This window comes from Ornithorhynchus anatinus, chromosome 16, assembly GCF_004115215.2.
Source record: "Ornithorhynchus anatinus isolate Pmale09 chromosome 16, mOrnAna1.pri.v4, whole genome shotgun sequence".
NCBI lineage: Eukaryota > Metazoa > Chordata > Mammalia > Monotremata > Ornithorhynchidae > Ornithorhynchus > Ornithorhynchus anatinus.
In genome coordinates this window covers 18,116,924-18,139,630 of record NC_041743.1, presented here as the reverse complement: position 1 = coordinate 18,139,630, position 22,707 = coordinate 18,116,924, and the positions used below count along the sequence as shown (strand labels likewise).

The following is a 22,707-nucleotide window of genomic DNA, read 5'->3' as shown; positions in this document are numbered from 1 at the left end:
ATAGACAAAATATAGGGGAAATAGAAGAATATAAGCATATTTACATATGTACTGTGAGACTGGGGTGAGTATCAAGGTACACAGCCAGGTTCACAGTCGTCCCAGAGGGGAGGGAGGATAGGGGAAGTAAATGTCTTAGTCTGGGAAGCCTTTGAGGAGAAGTGACTTTAAGTGGGTTTTGAAAGTAGGGAGACGGTGGACTGTTGGATATGAAATGGGAGGAAGGTCCAGGCTCCAGGGAGAATCTGAGCAAGCGGTTAGCGGTGAGTCTAGCAATATCTAGGTACAGAGAGTAGGCTGGTGTTAGAGAAATGGAGTGTGATGGATTGGTTGTGGAGTAGGAGATCGACAAGGTTAGGTGGGAGCGAGAGTGCTGATTGAGTGCTTTAAAGCCAAGGGGGAAGAGTTTCTGTTTAATGTAGAGGTGGATTGAAGGATTTTGAGGAGTGGGGAGATATAGACTGAATTTTTTTTCATAAAAATGATGTGGGCAGCAGAGTGAAGTAAGGACTGGAGAGGAGAAAAATAAGTAGGGAGGTCAGCAAGGAGGCCGATGCAATAGTCAAGGGCAGTAATGATGACTTCTTGGTTCAGCGTGGTAGCAGTTCAGATGGAGAGGAAAGGGAAAACTTTGGAGATGTGAAGGTAGAGTAGATAGAATTTCATGACAGATTAAATATTTGGTTGAATGAGAGAAATGAGTTTTGGTTAAAGCCAAGGTTATGGATTGTGCTGTTTACAGTGATAAGAAAGTCAAGAAGAGGACAATGTTTATGTGGGAAGATGAACAATTCTGTTTTCAATATGTTAAATGTGAAGTGTCAGGGAGACATGAAAGAAGATATGTCCTGGAGGCAAAAGGAAACACAAGACTGTAGAGAAAGACAGAGGTCAGCGTTGGAGAGCAAATTTGAGATTAATCCACACAAAGATGAGAGTTGAAACTGTGGGAGTGAATAAATTTGTTATATTCTATATTAAGTACTAGGGAAAGCTGCTCAAATTTTTAAAGGTTCCTCTTCTTAATTTTTTCTCAGCTCCTTGTATCATGGAAATTTGTTTTGCCGCTGGACAGATAATTTTACCTTCTCCTTCCCTCTAGCAACACACAAACACTCCAGCCAATAAGCAAGATTCTAAACTTCCTGTTTCACAGTGTTTGTGTAGTAAAATTGCATACTAGAACTGCAGACTGTCAGAGATGCATGGGGAAATTATGTCCAAACCCATGATTTGCTGACAAATGATTGCTAGAATGGCTTCAGAATAAGGCAAACCATATGTGTCATATGTGCCAAGCCTGAATCAAAACAAAAAAACGGCTAAAGTTTTTCCAGAGAATGGGTTCAACCTCAGCATGGTCTCTGTGTGGGGAGTAGTTATAAGGGATGAATAACTACTTATTTATTCATATTACTGTTTATGTCCCCGGCTAGACTGTATGTTCATTATGGGCAGAGAATCTATCTTCTAATTCTGTTGTATCGAACTCTCCCAAGTGCTGAAAACAGTGCTCTGCATATAGTAAGTACTCAATAAATACTACTAATTGATTGATTGAGAGTGGACAGAGCACTTAGAAGGGAGAGGAGGCTTAAAGAGAATGTAGAGGTGAGAGAGGTTAAGGTGAGATAGGTACTAAGCTGAGAGGGAATGGATGACAGGTAGGGAAGGTCTAAACTTTTACCCACATAGGCCATATGTTTCATCTTCAACCTGTATTATTTTATTTAACCCCCAAAGGTTGGTCACAGATAGGTAAATTAAGTTAGCTGATTCCTCAGACTTTAGAGATCTTTGGTAATACATGATAATCATCATTCTATTCTGACAGAAGCATGTGTAACATCTCTAGAAGATATGGTGAGAAACAATATTGAGCTCAGATGGAGTCCCTCTGAAATACAGTACATTGACCCTGGAGATGTCATTGAATTCGCATGCAAATTGGGATTTAATAAAGCTCCAGGCTCACCTCCTTTTAGAGCAAAATGTTTTCAAGCAACTATAATCTACCCTCAATGTGTTAAAGGTAAGTTAAGGTAAGGTACTCATAGCTACTTAATTGAAATAATCACAAAAACAAAATCTGAGAATGAACACATCTAGAAGTTTGAGTGGGGTCAGGATTACTGGTGGGGATGGTGAGGGGGGCAGACAGCTGGGGCTCTCCTAAACCTGTGACCTGGGGGCTGCAGCCCAGGTAACTCCATAGGTTCTGTGGGCTGACGGTGTGGTGAATAACAAGGACTTAGTTAGGGAAGGCTTCTTGGAGGAGATGTCATTTTAAAGAGGCACCGATAGTGGAGAGAGTAACATTTTTTGAATAAGAAGGGGGAGGGACTTGCAGGCCAGATGCAGGACGTGGAAGAGTGGTCGGCACTGAGATAGATATAATCGAAGTACACTGAGTACGTTGGTGTTAGAGGAGCAAGATGAGAGTAGTGAGTTGTAGTAAGAAATCTGCATGATAAGATAGGAAGGGGAGAGGTGATTGAGTGCTTTAAAGCCAGTGCTAAGGAATTTCAGCCTGACACAGAGGTGGTTGGACAACCACTGGAGATTTTATAGTTGTGGGGAAACATGGATTGAAAATTTTTTTGATTATGCAACATGGACCTGCAGGATGAGCCATGTGAGAGGAATGGATGATAGCAGATTGCCCAAGCAACTTGAAGCATGGGAAAATGAAAGGGGTCACACCTAAAGCGAAATGGTAGAAAAAAATTATATTAAGTGCTTACTATGTGTCCTCTACAGTACTATGTGTGGGGATATTCATTCATTCATTCAATCATTCTTATTGAGCACTTACTGTGTGCAGAGCACTATACTAAGCACTTGGAAAGTACAATTTGGCAACAGATATAAGATGATTGGGTTGGACAGAGGGGCTTCCCATCCAAGGAGGGAAAACAGATTTAGAATCCCCATTTCATAAAGAAGAAAACTGAAGCACAAAGAAGATGTGACCTGCCCAAAGTCAAACAGCAGGTGGGTGGCAGATCTAGGATTAGAACTCAGATCCTCTGACTCCCAGGCTCATGGTTTTTCCACTAGGCCATGCTAAGAATCTAAAATGGAGACAGGCTCAATGTGGGCTAACTGGCAAGTGCAGTGGGTTCTATCCTTAAAGCATATTGGATGCTGGGAGATACACTAACATGTACAGTTCACAGGGATTGAACATCAAAATACAATTTCAGTAGTCTATATATTAATATTAGCAATGCTGATGGGGAGTGTTTGTTCTGCATCAGTCTTTTCAACTTCATTCAAACTCATTAATAGGCTCTCATCATCCATAACATCATCTTCAAAAATTAAAAACAACTCTCTCTTTTTTTTATTTATAGATATATAATATTTATAGATATATAATATATATCTTTACATATAATCATATATGAATCTACATGACTATAACTATATAGTTAGTGGAGAGGTGAATGATGATGACTTTGCACTTTGTGAAAGTGAAAGATGTTTCAGGAATGACATTTGGGGATGACAGTTACCAGACAGATCTATGTCCCCAAGGTAGGTAGAGATTTGTGAGGCTCTAGGGAGGGGGAGAGCTGTGTTTAGCCCACCTGGAGTTGGAGCTGGCATCTCTGACACCACACAGACAGTGCCAAGACTCTAGGTCTGGCCTAGAGCTGGATTCTGACCAAGATTTCCCTAAAAGAAATTCTTGGGAGATCCTGGCAACCTAGAGCATCCTGCTTTCAGGTCAAAGGCCATCCCAGTGGTAATGGAGACCCTCAGGGATCCCAGCAGTGTCTCTAGAGATCTTTTACCTCCTCTCAAAAGCCTCCCCCTCCACCTGTGCATCAAACCCCATTCCTTCACATCTTGTCAAACTCACATCCCCTCCTTCCTTCCCTTCCTAACAGCCATCTCTTACTGTTTGCTCCCTAGTGGCTTCTTCTCCACTACTTTCAATCATGCCAGTGCCTCCCATCCTAAAAAAGAGCCCTCCTTTAACCACAAGGCTCCCTGCAGTTATTGCATCATTTCCCTCCTACCATTCCTCTCCAAACCCCTTGAGCGAGTTGTCTTCACTCGCTAGAACAAATTCCTCTAATCCAATTTTCTCCTTGACCCCCTCCATTCTGGCTTCTGCCCCCTCCACAGAAACCATCTTCTCAAAGGTCATCAGTCATCTCCTTCTTGTCAAATCCAACGGCCTCTACTGAATTCTAATCCCCCTTGACCTCTAACTGCCTTCGACACTGTGGCCCATCCCCTTCTCCTGGAAATGTTATTATTATTATGGTGTTTGTTAAGTGCTTACTATGTGCCAAGCACTGTTCTATGTGCTGAGGTAGATACAAGGTAATCGGGTTGTCCCATGTGGGACTCACAGTTTTAATCCCCATTTAACCAGTGAGGTGATTGAGGCACAGAGAGGTTAAGCAGCTTGCTCAAAGTCACTCAGCGGACAAGTGGCAGAGCCAGGATTGGAACCCACAACCTCTGACTCCCAAGTCCGTGCTCTTTCCACTAAGTCTCACTGATGTAATAGTCAAGGTCAGAAATGATGACTGCTTGGATCAGCGTGGTAGCACTTAAGATGGAGAGGAAAGTAGAATGAGGTAGAATCGATAGAATTTCATGACAGATGAAATGTGTGGTTTGAATGAGAGAGATGAGTTTTGGGTAATGCCTAGGTTATGGGTTGTGCTGTCTACTGTGATAAGAAAATTAAGAAGAGGACAACATTTCTGTGGGAAGATGAGCACTTCTGTTTTCAATCTGTTAAATTTGAAGTGTCAGGGAGACATGCAAGTACAGATATCCTGGAGGCAAAAGGAAATACAAGGCTGCAGAGAGAAGGGTCAGAGTTGGAGAGCAAATCTGAGAATAATCCAGACAGAGATGAGAGTTGAAACTGTGGGAGTGAATAAGTTTGTCATATTCTATATTAAGTACTAGGAAAAGCTGTTCACATTTTTAAAGTTCATCTTCTTAATTTTTTCTCATCACCTTGTATCAAGAAAATTTGTTTTGCCTTCTGGACAGATAATTTCACTTTACCCTTCCTCCCCAGCACACACACACACACACACACACACACACACACACACACCAGCCAGTAAGAAAGCTGCTTACCCTCCTGTTTCATAATGTGTGTGTGTAGAAAGATTGCACACTGGAACTGCACACTGTCAGAGCTATACGGAGAAATTACATCCAAACCCATGATTTGATGACAAATGATTGCTAGAATGGTTTCAGAATAAGGAAACCCATGTGGCATATAATAATAATAATCACAATGATCATGGTATTAAGCACTTACTATGTGCCAAGCACTGTTCTAAGCACTGAGGTAGAAACAAGGTAATCAGGTTGTCCCATGTGGGGGCCCCAGTCTTAATCCCCATTTTACAGATGAGGTAACAAAGGCACAGAGAAGTTAAGTGCCTTGCCCAGGGTCACACAGCAGACAAGTGGCAGATCCAAGATCAGTACCCACGTCCCCTGACTCCGAAGCCTGGGCTCTTGCCGCTAAGCCACACTACTTCTCAATAATAGTATTTGTTAAGCACTTACTATGTGCTAAGCACTGTTCTAACTAAGCACTGGGGTAGATAAAAGGCAATCAGCTTGTCCCAGGTAGGGCTAGAAGCAGCGTGGCTCATTGGAAAGAGCCCAGGCTTGGAAGTTAGAGATCATGGGTTCGAATCCTGGGTCTGCCACTTGTCAGCTGTGTGACTGTGGGCAAGTCACTTAACTTCTCTGTGCCTCAGTTCTCTCATCTTTCAAATGGGGATTAACTGTGAGCATCACGTGGGACAACCTGATTACCCTGTATCTACCCCAGCGCTTAGAACAGTGCTCTGCACATAGTAAGTGCTTAACAAATACCAATATTATTATTATTATTATTAATCCCCATTTTACAGATGAGGTAACTGAGGCACAGGGAAGTTAAGTGGCTTGCCCAAGGTCACACAGCAGACAAGAGGCAGAGCTGGGATTAGGACCCACGTCCCCTGACTTCCAAGCCTATTTTGATGGTCGTGATGCCTATTTGTTTAGTTTTGTGGTCTGTCTCCCTCTTCTAGACTGTGAACCTGTTGTTGGGTAGGGATTGTCTATCTGTTGTCCAATTGCATTTTCCAACCGCTTAATACAGTGCTCTACACACAGTAAGCACTCGATAAATATGATTGAATAATAATAATAATAATAATAATGATGACATTTGTTAAGCACTTACTATGTGTCAAACCCTGTTCTAAGTGCTGGGATAGATACAAGGTTATCAGGTTGTCCCACTTGGGGCTCACGGTCTTGATCCCCATTTTACAGATGAGGTAACAGGCACAGAGAAATTGTGACTTGCCCAAAGTCACACAGCAGACAAATGGTGAAGACAGGATTAGAACCCATGGCCTCTCACTCCCAAACCCGTCCTCATTCCACTAAGCCATGCCAAGCCTGAATCAAAATTGGAAAGGCTAACATTTTATCCAGAGAATGGGATCAACCCCAGCATGGTCTCTGTGTGGGGAGTAATTATAAGTGCTTAGAAAAGTGCTCTGCATATTATAAGAGCTCAATAAATGCCATTGATTTATTGATTGATTTGGAGTGGTCAGGGCACCTTGAGGGGAGAGGAGGCTTAAGGAGAATGCAGAGGTGAGAGAGGTTAAGGTGATACAGGTATCAAGCTGAGAGGGAATGGATGGTAGGTGGGAAAGGTCTAAACTTTTACTTTTATATGCCACATGGTTTGCCTTATTCTGAAGCCCATTCTAACAATAAGCCATAGGTTTTATCTTCAACCTGTACATATTATTTTATTTAACCCCCAAAAGTTGGTCACAGGTAGAGTTAGCTGATTCCTTAGGCTTTAGAGATCTTTGGTAATACATTATAAACATCGTTCTATTCTGACAGAGTCATGTACAACATCTCTAGAAGATATGGTGAGAAACAATATCGAGTTCAGATGGAGTTCCTCTAAAATACAGTACATTGAACCTGGAGGTGTCATTGAATTCGCATGCAAATTGGGATTTAACAAAGCTCCAGGATCAGCTCCTTTTCGAGCACAGTGTTTGCAAGGAACAATAATGTATCCCAAGTGTGTTAAAGGTAAGTTTCTTTTCTACTCTGACCTAATAATTGACATAATCACAAAATCAAAATCTGAGATTGAACATGTTTGGAAGTTTGAGTGAGGTCAGGATTGCTGGTGGGGATGGTTGGGCTCCCCTAAACCTGAAACCTCTGGGCTACAGCCCAGGTAACTCCGTAAATTCTGTGGGATTCAGGGTGGAGTGCATACCAAGGATATAAATCCAAATCAAGGGCAATTCAGAAAGGAGATGGGGAAATAAGGATTTAGATGGGGAAGGCTTCTTGGAGGAGACAACATTTTAATGAGATTTTGATGGTGGGTGTCACAGACCACCCTCAATTCATACCAACCAGAAGCTTCCTGGACCAGGGAAGCCTCGATGACTCATAGGAAAGTCAAACCACACCTCTGGTCACCAAGTTTACTGTGGAAAGTTTTTTACTTAATTTACCAACATGCAAAGGAGTGACACCTAGATAGCATCATTCACTCACTCCACTGAGTCCACCAGTCTGCTGGTCAAGGGAGCCCATTCTGCCGATACTTTCTACTTCCTAGTTCTTTAGCCTTCTGCTGCCGTGTGTGTGTGTGTGCCCCTGTGCTGCGTTTCTGCTTGCCTTCTGTGTGTCTCAGAGCTACTTCCTCTGTATGCCCTTTGCAATTCAAAACAACTGCCTTTTATCTGCCTTAGATGTCCCAGCTGTGGCTCTGCATGGCAGTCACTGATTGGTCCAGATTAGTCCTTGACCAGGTAGAGCAGGGAGAGAAGGCCACCCCTCCATCCATGCTCCACCCCCACAGGCCAGCAATCACCTGCCCTCAAGTGAAGCCCATTAGTGCCCTCACCAGACTCTTCCTTATTTGCAGGATCACGGACAGTCACTAAGAAGGCAACCTGCTGTGGGCTCACTACAGTGGGGAAAGTGACGGTCTGTTGAATATGAAGAGGGAATTATACATTCCAAGCGCTTAGTACAGTGCTCTGCACATAGTAAGCACTCAATAAATACTATTGAATGAAAAGGGCAGGGCCTTGCAGGCCAGATGCAGGTGGTGGGATAGGGATTGGCATCCAGTTAGATGTAATTGAGGTACAGTGAGTATGTGTGGAAGCAGCGTGGCTCAGTGGAAAGAGCCCGGGCTTTGGAGTCAGAGGTCATGGGTTCGAAGCCCCGCTCTGCCACTTGTCAGCTCTGTGACTGTGGGCAAGTCACTTCACTTCTCTGTGCCTCAGTTACCTCATCTGTAAAATGGGGATTAAGACTGTGAGCCCCACGTGGGACAACCTGATTCCCCTGTGTCTACCCCAGCACTTAGAACAGTGCTCAGCACATAATAAGTGCTTAACAAATACCAACATTATTATTATTATTATTATGTTTGTGCAAGGGGAGGAAAATCAGAAGGTGGGTTGTAGTAAGCACTATGAGATAAGAGGGGCAGAGGTGATTGAGTGCTTTAAAGTCAAAGGTCCGAAATTTCTGCCTAAATGTGGTGGTAGATGGACAACCACTGGAGATTCTTTAGGAATTGGGAAACATGGATGAAACATTTTGAAGAAAAATGATCACGCAACATGGGTTGGCAGGGTGACTCGTGAGAAGACTGAAGGACAGCAGATGTCCAAGCAGCTGAAGCGTGTGAAAATGAAAGGGGTTACACCAAATCCCAGAGGGTAGAAAAAATAGATTAAAGATTTGTGAACTCCATGTAGATCAGGAACTGCATCTGATATAATGATCCTATATGTGTCCCATTGCTTAGCATAATGCTTTGAAACATAGTAAGTGCTTGATAAATAGTGTAATTATTGTGATAAAGCCCAGACACAAACAACAAGAGAGAGCAGTTGACTATTTTGAAGAGCACCTCAGCAGGCAGACAAGCCTGGTGGACAGAAATTGGTTTAAGAGATTTCTCTCCTAGAGCAAAGACCTCATGAGGACTGAGCAATAATAATAATGATAATAATAATGTAAAATGGAGATTTTAACTGTGAGCCCCCCATGGGACAATCTGATTACCTTGTATCTACCCCAGCACTTAGAACAGTGCTCGACACATAGTAAGCAATTAAAAAATACTATAATTGTTATTACTATTATTTCTCCCTTCTCCAGTCAATAATCCATAAATAGTTTGAAAAAAATTGACACTATTAAGTGTAATCTTCTTAAAATCTCCCTTGTCCCTCCCCAATCCCTCACCCCTGCTCCCCTTCTTCAACTCTCCCATCTTTCCCATCAGTATCTCTAGAAGAGATCTCCTGCCTTCACTCAAAATACACCACTGCCACCTGTGTATCTACCCCTATTCCGTCACACCTTACTAAAACTCTCTCTCCCCCTCCCTTTTTCCATCCCTAAAAGGCATCTTCAACTATTTGCTGTCCAGTGGCTTCTTCTCCACTGCTTTCACCCATGCCCATGCTCATGTCTCCCCTATCCTATAAAAGCCCTTCCTTGACCCCAAGGCTCCCTCCAGTTATTGCTCCATCTCCTGCCTACCATTCTTCTCCAAACTCCTTGAGTGAATCTTCTACACCTGCCATCTCAAGTTTCTCTCCTCCAAGTCTCTGACCATCCAATCTGGCTTCCATTCTTTTCATTCCACAGAAACCACTCTCTCAAAGATCACCGGTGATCTCCTTGCCAAATCCATCGGCCTCTACTCCATCTTAATCCTCCTCAACCTCTCAGCTGCCTTTGAGACTGTCAACCACCCCATTCTCTTGGAAACGTTACCCATCCAGGGCTTCACAGACACTGTCCTCTCCTGGTTCTCCTCCAACCTCTCTGGATGTTCATTCTTGACTCTTTCAAGGGCTCCTCCTCTGCCTACCACCCCCTTACTGTGGGCATCCCTCAAGGTTCAGTTAACTACAAATATGTAATTTTATTTATTTACATTAACATCCATCTCTCCCTCTAGACTCTAAGCTCGTTGTGAGTAGGGAATGTCACTGTTCTATTGTTATATTCTACTTTCCCAAGCACTTAGTACAGTGCTCTGCGAAAAATAAGTGCTCAATAAACACAATTGACTGACTGACTTACCGCTTGCCCACATTACCCCTTGGGCCTGAAACTTCCTCCCACTTCACATCCAACAGTTCATTCTCTCCCTGCATTCAAAACCCACCTAAAGTCACGTCTCATCCAAGGGCCTACCTAGACTAAGCTTTTTATTTCCTCTATCCTTCCTCCTCTCTGGTACGACTATATTCTGGCTGTGCATCTCTTCAGCACCTTGATGCTAGTGTGTCTCACAATACTAATGTAAATATTGTTTTATTCTTTTATTTCCCCTATCTCTAGTCTATTTTAATGTTTGTTTCCTTCTTTAGGTTAAGATCATTGTGGGCAAAGATGCACCTGCCAACAATATTGTATTTTCTCAAGGTCTTAATGCGGTGCTCTGCACTCAAATAACCATGATTATTTGAATTGATGGAATGATTCAATTATAACAACTGTCTTGATATTATCACCTAGAGACCCTTAAATTGAACTGCTGATAATATCTTTAATGGATTTCCCTGAGAATTTAGAATATTTTCAAGTTATTTTTCAAGCAGATCTTCTTTTCCACTGTCTATTGCTCTAGCTCTTTTCATTCATTCATTCAATAGTATTTATTGAGCGCTTACTATGTGCAGAGCACTGTACTAAGCACTTGGAATGTACAATGATCTATGGGGTATTTTAGGTATTGTTTATGGATTTGTTTTTGCCCAGATAAAAAGGCCATTTCATTCATTCATTCAATTGTTTTTATTGAGCACTTACTATGTGCAGGATGCAGTCCTGGGCCAGACCTAGAGCCACGGCACTGTCCGTGCAGTGTCAGCAATGCTGGCTTCAGCTTCGTCTCCAGGTGGACTAAACACAGCTCTCCCCTTCTTGAGGGCCTCACGAATTTCCACCTCTGTTGGGGACACAGATTTGCCCATAACTGTCTCACTCAAATTCCTGAACCATCTTTCACTTTCACAAGATACAATCGTCATCATCCATCTTTCCACTCACTATATAGCTATATTAATGTAGATTCATGTAGATCTTTATTCATATATATTTATTTATACATATATATATATGAGGAGAGAGAGAGAGATGAAGTTATGGGTGATACTATTAATGAGCATGAATTAGGTTGGAAAGACAGATGCAGAACAAATGATCCCCACTGGCATTGCTTATATTAACATGTAGATTACTGAAAATATATTTCCATGTTTAATCACTAGAGACTTTACTTGTTAGTATATCTCCCAGCAACCAATATGCTTTAAGGATAGATCCTGCTGCACTTTCCACTTAGTGCACTCTGGGCATAGTGGACAGAGCCCTGGCCTGGGAGTCAGAAGATCTGGGTTTTTATCCCAGCTCTGCCAATTGCATGCTTTGCGACTCTGGGCAGGTCACTTAATAATAATGTTGGTATTTGTTAAGCGCTTACTATGTGCAGAGCACTGTTCTAAGTGCCGGGGTAGATACAGGGTAATCGGGTTGTACCACGTGAGGCTCACAATCTTCATCTCCATTTTACAGATGAGGTAACTGAGGCACAGAGAAGTTAAGTGACTTGCCCACAGTCACACAGTTGACAAGTGGCAGAGCTGGGATTCGAACTCATGACCTCTGACTCCCAAGCCCAGGCTCTTTCCACTAAGCCACGCTACTTCACTTAACTTTTCTGTATTTCAGTTTCCTTATCTATAAAATGGGAATTCAATATCTGTTCTCCCTCCTACTTAGATGGGGAGCCCCATGAGGGACAGAGACTGTTTCCAACCTGATTATCTTCTCTTAGAACAGCGCTTGGCATATAGTAAGCACTTGACAAATACCATCATTATTATTATTTTATCTATCCCTGCACATAGTACAGTGCTGGACATACATTAAGCACTAACTAAACCCAAGGATAATAATAATAAAAGTTATTAGATGAGGTAACAGGCATAGAGAAGTGAAGTGGCTTGCCCAAGTTCACACAGCAGAGAGATAAGATGTAGGGGGATAAGCAAGGAGGCTGATGCAATAGTCAAGTAGGAAAATGATGACATGGATCAGTGTGGTAACAGTTCACATGTAGAGGAAAGGGAAAATTCTAGAGATGAGAAGGTAGAATTGATAGAATTTCCTGACATTTTAAATGTGTGATTTGAATGAGAGAGATGAGTTGCGGATAATGCCAAGGTTATGGGTTGTGCTGTCTACAGTGATAGGAATGTCAGGGGGAGGACATCGTTTGTGCAGTTCTGTTTCTGATATGTGAAGTTTGAAGTGTCTGGGAGAGATTGAAGTAGAGGACATCCTGGAGCTGAGAGGAAATTGCAAGATCCCAGAGAAAAGAGAGGGGTCAGAGCTGGAGAGGTAATCTGAGATTCATCCTCACAGAGATGAGAGTTGCAGCTGTTGGAGTGAATGAGTTTGTTACATTCCTTTATTAAGTACTAGGAAAAGCTGTTCAAATTTTTAAAGGTTCCTCTTCTTAATTTTTTCTCACCACCTAGTATCATGGAAATTTGTACTGCCTTCTGGACAGATAATTTCACCTTACCCTTCCCTCCCCTTTCCCCCTGTACCCCCAACACAGGCACACTCCAGGAGGTAAGAAAGCTGCTGAACTTTCTGTTTCACAGTGATTGTGTAGTAAAATTGCATACTGGAATTGCACACTGTCAGAGATGTATGGAGAAATTACAGGCAAACCCATGATTTGAAGAAACAGGATTGCTAGAATGGCTTCAGAATAAAGGAATCCATACATACTATATGTGCCAAGCTTGAATCCAAATGAAAAGGGCTAACATTTCAATCCCAGGACAATATTTGTGTGGGAGAGTGGGCAGGACATGGTGAGGGGAGAGGTTTGTTAGGGAGAAGTGGTTGTGAGAAAGATTAAAATGAGAAAGGTAGTGGCTGGGAGGGAATGGATGGGAGTTTGGGAAGATCTAAGCTTTAACCCACATAGGCCAAAGGTTTGTCTTCCACCTATAAGTATTATTTTATTTAACCCCAAAAAGTTTGTCACAATTAGATAAATCAAGTTAGCTGATTCTTTAGAGTTTAGAGATCTTTGGTAATACATGATAAACATCATTCTATTCCAACAGAGACATGTACAACATCTCTAGAAGCAATGGTGAGAAACAATCTTGAGCTCAGGTGGAGTGACTCTAAAATACAGCACATTGAACCTGGAGATGCTGTTGAATTTACTTGCAAATTGGGATTTACAAAAGCTCCAGGATCAGCTCCTTTTCGAGCACAATGTTTGCAAGGAGTAGTACTCTATCCCAAGTGTATTGAAGGTAAGTTTCCTGTGTACTCTGTACTAGTAATTGATAATTCAATCAAGCACGGCAGCAAAATTTGAGTTTGAACTCTATGGATTATAAAAATATTATTCAGTTCCCCATTCATAACTATTAGAGATTTTGTAGCTACTAGAGGATTTTGAGCTACCGGTAGCATGAAATCAGAAAATGACTTGCCAGAGTTTCATTTTCCTTGGGTGAGTAAACTGTCAAGAAGCAGTGGGTGAGAGGTCAGCGGCGAGGTAGATGAGATCAAGGTATAGTGAGCAGTGAGAGAGGAGTGAAGTGTGCTGGCTGGGTTGTAGTAGGAAATCAGCTAAGAAATATAGGAATTGGTGAGCTGATTGAGTATTTTTAAGCCTATGGTTAGGAGTTTTTGTTAATTGAGGTGGAGGAAGGGCAACCACTGGAATTCTTGAGATGTGGGGAGATGCGGACTGACTGGTTAGAAAAATGATCTGGGCAACAGAGTGAAGTATGGACTACAGTGGGGAGAGACAAAATGCAGGGAGGTCAGTGAGAAGGCTGATGCACTGTCCAAGGCAGGAAATGATGATGGCTTGGATCAGCATGGTAACAATTGGGATGCAGAAGAAAGGGCAAATTTTAGCAATGTTGAACATGGGAGAACTGTCTCAGATTTTCAGAACCTGGGAGTTTCAGGGAGAGAAAGCTTCATGGCCTAGTACAAGAGCACGGGCTTGGGAGTCAGAGGTCATGAGTTTGAATCCCGGCTCTGCCACCTATCAGCTGTGTGACTTTGGGCAAGTCACTTGACTTCTCTGTGCCTCACTTACCTCATCTGTAAAATGGGAATTAAGTCTGTGAGTCCCATGTGGGACAATCCGGTTACCTTGTATCTACCCCAGTGCTTATAGCAGTGCTTGGCACATAGTAAGTGCTTAAAGAATACCATTATTATTATTATTATTAGAAACACATTGAGCATGGAAACAGAAGTGGGAGAGTCAAGAGTGGGATACAGTAAAAAGATTAGTTTGGGAGGAATGGATAGAGTGAATTGGAAAGTATGGATGAAGAGACCTGATCTTTAAGGAAGGGAGAGTTGGTGAAGAACTTTGAAGGTGATTGTGAAGAGTATTTGTTTGAAGATGAAAGGAAGGGAAAGGGAAAGTCAGTGGAGGATTTTGATTTGTGAATAGATGAAGCACTGATTCAAGAAGATGACCCACGCAGCCCTGTGTAGAAAGGAGAAAGAAGGAAAGGACAGTATGTCCTCTTCCTTTGCTGATTTTCTTCTCACCAGGTCATGTCTCCCCTCCTGTCATGTCCATACTCCAATGAACTCACACCAATTCCATAGCACTTCTGTCTCTATTAATTTACATACTCTAGTATTCATCCTTGTTTCCATTCCCTCCTTCCTATATGTAAAGTCTTTTGTACTTGTCTGTCCTATTGGATCATAAGCATCTCAAGAGCAAAGACTGAATTCTCCCAAGCACTTAGTAAAGTGTTTAACATACAGCAACCACTCAATAAATACTATCAATTAATGGGAGGCAGCATGGCATAGTGGGAAGGAGCATGGTGTAGTGGAACCTTATGGGTTCTAATCCCGGCTCCATCACCTTTCTACTATGTGATGTTAGGCGAGTCACTTTACTTCTCTGTGCCTCGGTTACCTCATATGTGAAATGGGGATTGAGACTGGGAGGCCCACATAGGGCCTCTGTGTCCAATCCGATTTGCTTGTATCTACCCCAGCTCATAGTTCAGTGCCTGGCACATAGTAAGCGCTTAATAAATACCATCTGGAAAAGTAGAGTGGCGTAATGGATAGAGGACAGGCCTGGGAGTCAGAAGGACATGGGTTCTAATCCCAGCTCCACCACTCATCTGCTGTGTGACCATGGGCAAGTCACTTTACTTCTCTGGGCCTCAGTTACCTCATCGGTAAAATGGGAATTGAGACTGTGAGGCCCCTGTTGGACAGGGACTGTATCCAATCTGATTTGCTTGTTCCACCCCAGTGCTCAGTACAGTGCCTAGCACATAGCAAGCACTTAACAAATACCACAATTATTTTTCCCCCCTTCTTGACTGTAAGCCCGGTGTGGGCAGGGATTGTCTTTTTTTACTGCAGAATTGTACTTTCCAAGCACTTAGTACAGTGCTCTGCACACACGAAGTGCTCAATAAACACGATTGAATGGATGAATAAATACGATTGAATGAATGACTTCATTTTAACCTCCTCACTTCATATCATACCAAGTTGATGGGAAGAGTGTTCATCTTAGAGCTACCTAGAATGTGGATATCTGCCCAGCCCCAGTTATCCTCTTCTCACCACTAGAATGGTCTTTAAAGAGTCCACTCATTGAATTTAAGGTATACTGGTAAATGATCATTCTCTTTATGATATTACGGACCCTCTGAAACTTTTCAGGGTTCTGCCTTCTTGCCCCCAAACTTGAGACTACAGACTGTGTTGCCCACAATTTGCCACAGTCAAACTAGGGGCAACCAGCCCTTTGCTTAGGGTCCTCTCAGTGGGCATGGCCTATTTTTTTCATTAACAACTTTTACTTCAGGCACCACATAGCCCAATATGGCATCCCCAGCCTTCTCTTGGGTCAACAAATGGGAAAGCTTCCCTCCCCACCTTTCCTTCTACAGTGTGCTCAATCCAATAGTTTCTCATAGAGACTCAAGTAATACACGTCACTGTTTTCCAAACATCAAAAATATTGACAAATAGCAATAATGTACGTATATTATTTAGAAAGGTCTAAAAAATGAGAATAATTAATCATATTAACTTGCATGATACAATTGCCATAAATACGTAACAAGAATAAAACAGAAATTTTAGAAATAAAATGTTGTAATATGCATTTATAAAAATCATATTTGCCAATTAATCAGTGGTATTTATTGAGCACTTACAATGTGCAGAAGCCTGTACTAAGATCTTTTAGTACAGTACAGAGTACAGTAAAAGTAGATTTGGTAGACATGAGGTCGGGAGGTCCACAAGGAGGCTGATGCAGTATTCTGTGTGGGATATGACAATATTTGGACCAATATGGAAGCAGTTTGACTGGAGAGGAAGGAGCAGAATCTGGAGATGTTTGTTATAAAAGAAAAACTAACAAGGAAGCAGCCTGGTCTAGTGTTAAGAGTACAGGCTTGGGAGTCAGAGGTTATGGGTTCTAATCCCTGCTTTGCCACTTGTCAGTTGTGTGACCTTGGGCAAGTCACTTCACTTCTCTGTGCCTCAGTTCCCTCATCTGTAAAGTGGGGATTGAGACTGTGAGCCCCATGGGGGACAGGGACTGTGTCCAGCCTGATTACCTTGTATCTACCCCAGTGCTTAGAAAAGTGCTTGTCACATAGTAAGCACTTAGCAAATACCACAATAATTCTTATTATCGTCATCATTATTATTACTAACAGCATTTGGTGACAGATTTGTGGGTCGAATGAGAGAGATGAGTCGAGGATAAAGCCAAGGTCATAGACTTGTGAGACAATCTTGGGCTTGTGAGACAGGGAGGATGGTAGCCACTGGACTCTGAATGGAATCTCTCCAATTCCTCCCTGTACACTCTGTCAGTATAGGGCCCCCAACATGAGCTATTCCAATGTCCTCTTGTCCCAGGCACAGAGCTCTATGATCTCTTGCTTCAATGATAGCCTTGGGTCTACTTCTCCCCAAATCAGCTCTCCTTTCTCTGCAAACCTTCTCCCTGATATACTTGGTTAAGTCTTTACATTTCACTCAGGGAGGGGCACCATAGAGTGACTTTCCTGGCCTTCTCCACCCTCTCCTATGACTGGGACTGGTGGAAGGCAAAACAGTAGAATTTCATAGATTAGCTAATTGCTCATCAGCAAGACTCAAAGGACATAATCACTATTGCAGCCATGCAAGGGATGAATGTTTGGCTGAGCATTCATGTGCATGATCCAAACTCAAGCTACCAGGCAAGAAGGCTAAGCATCAAGTTCCTGGAAAATATGGAAACCAGTGAGATCCTTGGAGATATCACAGCCTCTCTGTTGGAATATGAAATGCAGGCTACCAGCAACAATGTGAACAGCGAATGGGCGGGTCTCAGAGACATCATCTATCTGGCCGCAATCTAATAATCTCTGAGACATCAAGACTAGTTTGATGAAAACTAATGGCACTATCACAAGATATTTATAATAATGATGATAATCTGTTAAGTGCTTCAATTGTTGGGGAGGCACTGTCTCTATCTGTTGCCAAATTGTACTTTCCAAGTGCTTAGTACAGTGCTCTGCACTCAGTAAGCACTCAATAATAATAATGTTGGTATTTGTTAAGTGCTTACTATGTGCAGAGCACTGTTCTAAGTGCTGGGGTAGATACAGGGTCATCAGGTTGGCCCATATGAGGCTCACAGTCTTAATCCCCATTTTACAGATGAGGTCACTGAGGCACAGAGAAGTGAAGTGACTCACCCACGGTCACCCAGCTGACAAGCGGCAGAGTTGGGAGTCGAACCCATGACCTCTGACTCCCAAACCCAGGCTCTTTCCACTGAGCCACCCTGTGATTGAATGAATGAAAGTGCTTACCATGTGCCACGCTTTGTTATAAGCACTGGAGTATGTTCAGCGCTATCTAGTTGGACACAGTCCCAGTCCCTCATGGGACTCACGGTCTAAGTAGGAGGGAGTAGGATTTAATCCCCATTTTACAGATGAGGAAGCTGAGTTAAGTGACTTGCTCAGGGTCACACAGCGCTTAAGTGGAAGAGCTGGGATTGGAACACAGGTCCTCTGACTCCCAGGCCCATGCCCTTCCCACTAGGCCACACTGCTTATCAACGATGTTTCTTATTAATAATACCCAGCTCCTTCTGGTGGTCATAAACTGAAAGCCACCAACACTGTGATGGCATATGAAGATCAATATCAGAAATGTAGGGAATTGGAATCAGTGGTGGATGGAAAAATAGGAGTGATCCAGAAATGAGCTGATCATCTTCAAAGCAATTTTACTCACCATTAAAGGAGCTCTTTGGCCCTACACACCATGAAGGCATACCCCACAATACTGCCAGGATATAGTCCTTGAAAATATGTCTGTGGCTGTAATACGAAAGGCTGTGTGACGCGTTCCATTATTCCTTAGACTTACGTGCTATGAGTTTGGTTACGTTCCAGACTCAGCCCAACTAGAAGACTGAATCCTATTTGAATGTAAAATTCCTCGGGAAATCCCTGCTCATTACCTCATCCCTTCTCCTCTCCTGTCCCAAGAGACCTTCTTGTCCGGCTCTCTTCAAACTCAGCTTAATCTCTCATGTGTTCCCAATGCGTCGTCACCCAACACTTTTTTTAAACTCTGTAAATTGAAACAGTGTTGCTGATGGAGGGGGTTAAATGGTGCACAGCTTGGGTGGTGGGAACTGATGGCCAATCAAATGAAGGGGCAGTGGGAACACCTTCAAAGTCTTATTAAGGTCATATCTGCTCCAAGAATTCTTCCCCGATTAAGCCTTCCTTCCCCAGTGTCCTCTCCCTTCTATGTGGTCTAGGCATTTGGATCCTAACCCTTTAGGCACTTGGTATTCTCCTCACCCTCACCACTCCCATCACAATAATTCATATTCATAATTTATATATTTTAATCATGTCTATAGACTGTAAGCTCATTGTGGGCAGGGCATTTCTACCAACTCTGCTGTATTATACTCTCCAAACACTTAGTACAGTACTTAGTACACACAGTATACCAATCTAATAGTAATCAGTCTGCCGCTGCCAGTCTGCTCACCCTGGTCCTAAATCAAATGTAATAATAAAAATTGTGGTATTTATTAAACATTTACTATGTGCCACGCACTGTACTGAGCCCTGGGGTAGATACAAGATCATCATATCCCACGTGGGGCTCAAAGACTAAGTAGGGAGGGGAACAAGTATTGAATCCCCATTTTGCAAATGAGAGAATTGAGGCCATGAGAAGTTTAGTGGCTTGCCCAAGGTCACACAGCAAAGTGGCAGAGCTGGAATTAGAACCCCACTCCTCTGACTCCCAGACCCATGCTCTTTCCACTAGACTATGCTGCTCCTCTAGGACACTAGGGATTTTCTGTATTGCTGCTGATAGCTGAGGGGACTCAGGCTGTGCCATGTCAGCCCAGATAGCTAGAGCTACTCTCCTACATGGTATGTTTCTGGGGCTAGACCTCGGTGAGATTTCCTGTTCGGGCACCATCTTGAATTTCCCAACAAGTGATCATCCGGAATGCAACCAGAGGCAAGCCGCCCCTGCTTTATTCTGTTCTGAGTCAATTATTTGTCACTGGGTGTCATGATGGGAAAGCAAAGCTCACAGTCGGTTTTGATGAGCAGTCCAATTGGAAGAGAGGTCCAGATTAAGGAGATAGATTTGGATGTCATCCACACAAAGGTGATAATTGAGATGGGAGTTAAAGATCTGGAATAGTTGGTGAGGACAATGGGAAGGGGAGCTGATGAGAAAGAAGTAGTGTTGCTGAGTGGCAGAAAGCGTAGCAGGTTAGGATGAATTGGAATTGACCAAAGTCTGCCTGATGCCTGGATTTCCGACAGATATTTCCATTACAGATATTCGTTCTTTCATGCAAAAATCTAGCTTTTGGTTGCCCAGTATTCATTAGAACAATAACAAATATTCTGTCTTTTCTCTATATGAAAGATGGATTCATGGAGAGGAAGACATACTAAGGGATGAAAATTTACATTCCAGCAGTTATTTTCTTGTTCTGAGTTTAAAGATTCAAACGATCCATCATTTTTGTAGAATGCCTACTGTGAGGAAAGCAATAATAATAATGCCACAATTGCCTTATTTGTTAAGTGTTTACTATGTGCCAGGCACTATACTAAGCACTGGGGTAGGTATAAGCTATTTAGGTTGGACATAATTGCTGTCTCACATAGGATTTAAAATCTTAATCCCCATTTTACATATGAGGTAACTGAAACACAGAGAAGTGAAGTGACTTACCCAAGGTCACACAGCAGACAATACAAGAGAGCACATATGTCCTTGTGTGGACACTGACTCACCCTAGAAGCTATATTTTCTTTCTTGATAGGAAGTGTGGCCTCTAAACTCACCTAGTAGATTGGCTCTACACCACAATCTAGAAAATGTGCTATAATCTCCTTTTGTTTATCATTTGGGTTGCAGTGTCTTGCACAGATCTTACAGATCTTTTCATTGTTTATTTTATTTAATTACCTAAATCTTACATCTATCGATAACATTTCCTCTGGTTTTATCATTTCTTTAGGATTACAATTGAAAAAAGAATGAGGATTAAAAAAACCCAGGATCAAACTAATTGGATTTTTACCATCATTTGAAGATACATCTGAAAATATTAACAATATTCTGCAAAATGATCTTTGATGTCTGTTTTATAAATCAGTTTCTTCATTCATTCACTTATTTATTTGCCTAAATTAATGAGATGTCAATCAATTATATTCATAGCCATACTGTGTTAAAGCTAACATATGAAGATAATATGAGATAATAATAATAATAATAATTGTGGTATCTGTTAAGCGGTATTTGTGGTATTATGTGGTATTGTGTGGTTATGTGGTATTTGTTCCAGGCACTGCTTGAAGTGCTGGCGTATATACAAGCAAATTGGGTTTGACCCAGTCCCTGTTCCACATGGAGCTCACAGACTTAATCCCCATTTTACAGATTAGGTAACTCAAGCACTGAAAAGTTAAGTGACTTGTCCAAGGTCACATAGTATACACGTGGTGGAGCTGGGATTAGAACCCAGATCCTTCTGACTCCCAGGCCCATACCCCATATCCCAGGCCTGAGATTCAATACAAATGGAATAAAACCTTTAATCTATACCCCAGCTTGGAATGAATTCCTATATAGGCTTCTCTTCTTACAACATAGTAGTCGAGTCTTTCAAGCCTCTGATTTATTGAAGAATCAAATTATTTCAGTTTCAAATATGGAGCTAGGGAAAGGATGCTTTGAAACCAACTGAAGTAGACCAGTGCTAATGTCAGATTTCCTAAAACTTGCTTCAAATAGTTTGCAAAATCCGATGCTTTGAAACCAACTGAAGTAGACCAGTGCTAATGTCAGATTTCCTAAAACTTGCTTCAAATAGTTTGCAAAATCTCATATTTTTCTATGTCCCTTGTCTTGTCTTATGCCATCGGGTCGTTTCTGACCCGTAACGACACCACGGATACATCTCTCCCAGAACGCCCTGCTCTCCATCTGCAATCCTTCTGGCAATGTATCCATGGAGTTTTCTTGGTAGAAATACAGAAGTAGTTTACTATTTCCGTCTTCTGCTCAGTAAACTAGTCTCCACCCTCGACTCTCTCCCATGCTGCTACTGTCCAGGGTGGGTGAGTTTTGACTTGTATCATATTGTCTTCCACTTGCTAGCCACTGCCCAAGGTAGGAATGGAATGGACAGGCCTCTGCTTGACTCTCCCTACCATAGCCAAGACTGGTAGAGTACTGGAAACTCTCCAGATGTGACCCTGAGAGGGAAAACACGTGCCCAGCCATAAAACCTCTAATGCTGGGAACTAATTTACAAGATCTTAAAGTCCATTAAAAATGGTGCCGATGTTGCAATTGGGTCAATGAGCAATGAATTGTTGTTCAAGACGAGTTACTAAAACAAACATTCTTGCAATCCCCATAATATTGTGACTAATTCATAGCTGCATTATGAAACGAGTTCCCCTACTCTTCCATCATGTTCATGTTCATTCCAAATAGCACTCTGAGAAGTCATGATCCAACAGAAATGTAGACTGTAAGTATCTTGTGGGTAGGAATCAGGTCTACCAATTCTATATTGTACTATCCCACATGTTTACAGTATTCAACATCCTTTGAGCACTCTGATGAATACTACTGATTTGCTGAATACCAATATTTTCTGACTTCACTGTTAAAAAATGTATTAGGAGTCACTGGCCACCAGTGTTCAGTGCTGTCACAGAAACAATGCTCCAGTTACAGATATATGAAGATCTGAATGGTGACCTGGAGAAGGATTTGCCAGATGGGAGGGCAGAATAATTGGTTTAAAGACCAAATGTAGTAGAGTATTAAATAGCAAGACTGCAATTGAGATGACACTGCAGCAAACAGATCTTTTGGGATGGTAGCGCCATGGAGGGGAGGGGAGAGTGGTCACATCGAGTCAGTCAGTCAATCATATGTACTGAGCACTTACTGAGCTTAAAAGAGAAACAGCATGGCTTAGTGGAAAGAGCACTGGCT

At 42.2% G+C, this 22,707-nt stretch overlaps 1 protein-coding gene across 1 annotated transcript in view; it reads left to right on the top strand.

The window, feature by feature from the left end:
• Positions 1 to 20,987, top strand: part of LOC100087841 (complement factor H-like) — a 121,460-nt gene extending 100,473 nt beyond the window's left edge. Inside the window, exons 37-40 of the mRNA XM_039914354.1 lie at positions 1,835 to 2,032; positions 6,913 to 7,110; positions 13,221 to 13,418; positions 20,711 to 20,987. Coding sequence (XP_039770288.1) covers positions 1,835 to 2,032; positions 6,913 to 7,110; positions 13,221 to 13,418; positions 20,711 to 20,733 — 617 coding nt within the window. The 3' untranslated portion in view covers positions 20,734 to 20,987. The remainder of the gene's footprint in view (positions 1 to 1,834; positions 2,033 to 6,912; positions 7,111 to 13,220; positions 13,419 to 20,710) is intronic.
• Positions 20,988 to 22,707: the final 1,720 nt, after the last annotated feature.